The sequence below is a fragment of the Triticum dicoccoides genome, chromosome 6B (assembly GCF_002162155.2).
Source record: "Triticum dicoccoides isolate Atlit2015 ecotype Zavitan chromosome 6B, WEW_v2.0, whole genome shotgun sequence".
Lineage (NCBI taxonomy): Eukaryota > Viridiplantae > Streptophyta > Magnoliopsida > Poales > Poaceae > Triticum > Triticum dicoccoides.
The window spans coordinates 522,546,778-522,552,220 of record NC_041391.1 but is presented as its reverse complement, the minus strand read 5'-3'; the positions used below and the strand labels follow the sequence as shown (position 1 = coordinate 522,552,220).

The window sequence follows — 5,443 nt, the reverse complement described above, 5'->3', positions numbered from 1 at the left end:
CTTCCGACACCGGCGACCTTGTCTCCGCGCCAGCAGGAGAGCGAGCGCATCATCACCCCGCCGCGCCCAAGTCGCCCTACCTCGAGGCGAACCTCGGCCCCTGGCGCACCGGCCACCGGGCGCAAAGCGTCGGCGGCGACCCGCCTGGAAGGAGCTCCCCAGCTCCTCGGCTCTCGCAACGAAGTCGCCCAGCGAGCACGGCGGCCGTGCCCGCGTCGACCCCTCGCCATCGCAGCCAACTGAACTTACCTAACCTACCTCCTCCTCGTCCGAGCTGTCCCCCGCCAACGCCCAGAAGCAGCTCCCACCGGACGCCACCTGCAGCCGTGCGACCAAGGGCGAGGCCGCCCTCCGAGCGACGACGCTCCCCGCGCCCGGCCTCACCGCCGTCCACTCCTCCGGCTCGCCGCCCGCATCGGAGGCCGCCCGTCCCCGCGCGCGCCGCTGGGGGTCGCACGGCCGTACAGGAGCCGTTGGGGCCGTGCTCTCGTTCATCGTCCGCCCAAAAAAATTGGTTGTTTGTTCTCCCTCTTCATCACAGAGTCACCCTCTTCGTCGGTGTTGTGAAGCTGGGGAAGTTTTGTTTAGGAAAGGTTTTGGCACAATTTTCCAACAACACAATAGAAGATCATGTCAGCTTCGGTAGCGGCGACGCACATTCAACCGATAGAAGGTCATGTCAGCTTCGGCAGTGGTGTGGCACATTCAGCTCGTGCTTGAGATCAAGTTTGTCTCTCATAACCTGCTTGTAATTATCTTGTTTTTTGAGACGTCTTGCGTCATTGGGAGTTTTAAATATAGTTCATAGCCTTACTCGCAAAATAAAACAAAAGTTTCATATGACAATTATCAATTTTCAATTTTTTTAGGAGAACGCTGGAACTTCATTGATTCGAAATGTTAAAAAGGGAATACAAAGCGCGGCTCGTCGCGGCATGGTCAGAGACTCAGAGTGGCTTCCATTATATGCGCTGGGGTGCCCTTGGTGCTGAATATCATGACCAACATGTATCCCCAAAAGATTGGCCAAGTATTTAGAAGCCTCTTGACATATTTAAGAGGTAAAAAATTCCCTGCACATATGTTCTAATAGAGTACTGAGTGACTAGTGAAAAGACACAAGAAATTTATGCAAAACAATCATAATGTTGAAAAATGACAGACAGACTTCACTGGAAGGGAAAGGAATGGTTACTAGACTCTTAACAGCATACACCGCATTGTCAGTTTTTGCAAAGACAGTTTTATCCCAAAGAATGTTTATGCGATTGTTTACATAATGACACGGAATAATCGGTTCACCACACCAAATCTTTTTTTCTGAAACAATCATTAGGTGAGAAGCCCATGCCACTTGTTCTACCTAATACAGCGTGGCAAGAACTCTCCTCTTCTCAAAAGAAGTATATACTCCAAGGCCTCCATCTGATAAAAGAGCCACGTGGGTACATCACAGACCAGCAGCATTGCTCCAGTACAGAGCAAGGCACGATGAAAATGATCTCAAACGCTCTTCATTCATCCACATCAGGTCGTGTGTGTACAACGTAAACCGCAGGCTGCTTGCAGGTTGCCTGGATGATACTTGCTCTACTAAGCCACATACAGCTGATACTAGGAGCCCTCTGCATCCTCAATCCATTGGCAAAAGTGGTATAAAAACCTAACTATCTCCTTATCACAGGGCCTTTATACAAACCTCTAGCAACAACAAAGCCCTCCGGAGGCTGATGGTCCTCCAATTCCTCCAACCAGACTACCTCTGAGCTATCTATATCACTCGGCAAAATAACTGGTAAATTGTAGCAGAAAATGTTAAAACAACTCAAAACTGGCATAACATAAAATAGATTAAAAACAATAATCAAATGTCAAGAGCTGTATATTACCAGATGGCTCCTTGACTGAAGACTTCTGGAAGTATGAACAGTCTCTCCCATTCTCAGCAGAATATGGTGGAGAAAGGACGTCAAAGAGCGCACAAGGTGTGATGGCTCTGAAAGTATGGATGTTACCACCCCTATCAGGATAAAGAATGGTCGTCTCTGGCGCAGTCATTTCACGGTCTCTCACACACCTTGCTGGTCTTGCTGCACCCAAGGGAGTAATAGGCTACATGATCTTATTAGTCGGCACACAAATTTGACACAACCAACAAAATGATTTAAACTAGGATCATTTGCATGATTAATAAATGATCCATAAGACTAGTTTCTAAGCATAGACATTCTTTGAGCTCATCAAAATTAGATAGCAGGAGATACAGCAATTTATTAAATGCATGACAATTAACTATCTGGCATTACTTTTGAGGTGTTTGCTAGCATTAACAAATTGCGATTAAGAATGTCATCAGTATCCAGCCACTACTCAGCAACTTTCTGTGCCACAATAGGCAAGTTATGCCATACTGCATAATTGAGACACAAAGTAGGGTGTGGAAACAGATGGCATGACACAAAATTTGGCATCACAGATAGAGTTCTGGTAATTGACAACATCAGTAGAATTTGAAGAGCGAATTGAAGAGCGAAACATCAGCAGATCTCTGAGTGGGGGCAAAAGCCTTTGTCTAGGACATTTAACAGTGAAAATGGCCCAATTTACTTATGAGAATAAAAGGTAAGAGCACAAACAAGGTTGCTGTTCTGTAGCATCTAATTAGGGCCATATTTACATTCCAGCAATTTTGCTGCTACATCTAAAAAAGATGCTTTCAAATAACTATTGTTGCAAGGTCCCCAACATACACCACAGATCATCACAGGTCATTGCATACTGTGTGGATTTCATGATAAGAAATGTACCGAAAAATTGCATGACATGTTCTTTTGATGAAAGGAAATGTCCAGTAAAATTATCTTCTTGCATAAAACGCATTCCACATTTGTTTTGCATAGTAATTTGCATTTCCATTTATTAAGCAAGGGGAAAAAGAACTAGATCAGTCATGAGTTGCATACTGGATATCATGCACAAACAAATTAACCAATTGGAGGACCACGGCCATGGCCAACTATTGTTGTGTAGAAGATTTTCGAATGGCAGAACTTACGCTTTAATGGGTCAGTTGGATCAGCTACATCAATCCAATCATACGATTCGGCGTGCAGCTTGCCATAAAGAAGCTTGCTCAGCACAGTCATTCCTGGATGATTGTGAAGTGGAATAACTGATGACGGTGGCATACAAAATATACCCATCTGCATAATAAATTATGAAAATCAAAGTTATAAGAAAGGAGGCACTTCATCTATTCATTTGAAAATGCAAAGCTTATTAATTAAGATAATGCTTAGATGACGTGCAAGAGATCTTACAGAGAAACTTTTGCATTCATGAATGTGCAGATATTTGATTGTGGGCGCGTACTGATTAGGCCCACCGCGTCCTCGCCTCCCATTCTGTTGACGCGTAGAACTATTCCAAGTACGTGCAATTTGTGCTTCGTTATCTAAACCAAGATCTAAAGGTCTGATCTCATCTGGGAATACAAAATAGAATCAATTATGAGTCTGCCAATACTCATTGCTCTGGTTTCGCTGAATCAGATGAAAAGCAAGTTTTTTTTGGCGGTTGAGATGAAAAGCAAGTTTTTACCCTACATTAGCAATGGAACAAATTCTAGAAGCAGTATAGCACATCACAAGTTCATATCGAACATGAAGATGGCCAAAGCAGCTAAGAAAATAATAATATCTTGTTAACGTTACTGCCACATCTTTGCCATGCCATCGAAGTACCTATTTACCAACTTTGGATCCATTTCAAGAAGTTTAATTGAAGTTCTCTGTCCAAATGATGAGTTTCTTGATTGTTTGTTTCTGTGGGGTTGCTAGTCATGGCCATGTTTAAACATGACAGACACGTAATCCATGTCACCCAAACCACTAATCCAATCACTTTAAGGTGAAAACTGGATCGTTTAAATAGTTGGAGGTTACAATTTCAACAGTAAGTTTAGTGTTTAAAAGTGGAGCCCAAGTTATGGGTTGGAAGTTGACATTTATACCATTCCAAATAAAAATACTGCTTTTGCCATGCAATTAGAGTAGCACATGTAGTTCACTGTTGGTCATACCTCTTCACGAGCACTGACAACTAAGACAATTAACAAACTCCTTACATGAAAATATTACGACACAAATAAATGTTCTTGTCTTATTGATCGGTAAGTTCGGATTGTTTACCAGGAAACGTAGCTGATGAATTTTTCAAAACTCTTGGCACATTTTTTAAAATAGAAGGCATGGAATTGTTTCAATAAAAAACATTATACGGAAGATTAATGGTTTGTGCAATGATACGAATCAAGGATGAGGCACAGCTAAAAAGGAAGCCACCACCTTCAGGCAACTTATAAGTTGCTCTCGAATCCATTGTGTTCATATCTTTTATGCGCTGTTGGTATCATGCATTAAAAAAACTAACTTGGCAATATGATTACTGCTAAAACTTTCTATCATATAACAACAAGTGGCTCAGCTTGATTCAGTAACATCCAGTTACTGATAAAAGCAGTATAGTAAGGCTAATGCATGATCTGATAGGATGAAGGACATTAGATAAAAAGCAGAAGACGATGACTATGGTACATGTGCATGTAATTTTGCAATTTATGTGAGAATGCTGAGTGAGAAATGTTAGGAGAGGAAGGATTTACAAGACTCTGCAACCAGATGATGTATGTACCCTGTACCATAGCAATCTCCAGGTAAATTACTCCAGATTATTCAAAATAGTGTAAAGTTCGACTCACCTAACAGTGCACGAACTCTCTCGAGTGCTTCTTCAGATATAGGTCCATCTGGAGAAAATGATACTTTACATGCATCAGACAGGTTCTTTATTTTTGGCATCTTGCACGGCAATGTACAGTTGAGAAGATGTGACTGTCAAACTTCAGAAGGCTCTGTCCAGATTTTGCAACCCAAAGACTGGTGGCAATTGATCCACAGGGTTGTGATGATGGAGCAGAGTGTCCCACCTACCAAAATAACAGCAGCTTATATTTGTGGCATTATGCATCAGTAGTCACATCAAAGAAATACATGTGAAAGACTGAAAAAATGTATGGTAACAAGACGCCTATTACATAGGTTATCGTCAACTAGCTGATAGTCGGATGAGGAAAATTTGCGTGTATCCAGTAAGAAACTGAATCAGAGTGTAAACCCTTAATCTACTACCACTATAAAAGAAAGAGAGGGGCAGATCCAAACAATCCCACCCATCCATCATCAAAATCCAATGGCCCTTAATTCTTCTGTGTTTAACACTGTAAACCACGCCAAACCCATCCCTAATCTACCCAGCCGTTCAGAAAGAAACAAAACTCGCTGCCCGCACACGACCGCACGACCTCTCCCCTCCTCCCCGCACAACCTCTCCCCTCCTCCCCGCACGACCTCTCCCCTCCTCCCCGCACAACCTCTCCCCTCCT

General features: G+C 43.0%; 1 protein-coding gene across 5 annotated transcripts in view; it reads right to left on the bottom strand.

The window, feature by feature from the left end:
* Positions 1-1,195: 1,195 nt before the first annotated feature.
* The window catches only part of LOC119322585 (plant cysteine oxidase 4-like), a 10,049-nt gene continuing 5,801 nt past the window's right edge, over positions 1,196-5,443 (bottom strand). For all 5 annotated transcript variants that reach the window (XM_037596068.1, XM_037596069.1, XM_037596066.1 and 2 more), the window contains 5 exons: positions 4,760-4,987; positions 3,321-3,484; positions 3,056-3,203; positions 1,890-2,090; positions 1,196-1,792 (listed from right to left, as the gene is read on the bottom strand). In XM_037596068.1, the coding sequence (XP_037451965.1) occupies positions 1,668-1,792; positions 1,890-2,090; positions 3,056-3,203; positions 3,321-3,484; positions 4,760-4,859 (738 nt within the window). In that variant the 5' untranslated portion in view covers positions 4,860-4,987 and the 3' untranslated portion in view covers positions 1,196-1,667. The remainder of the gene's footprint in view (positions 1,793-1,889; positions 2,091-3,055; positions 3,204-3,320; positions 3,485-4,759; positions 4,988-5,443) is intronic.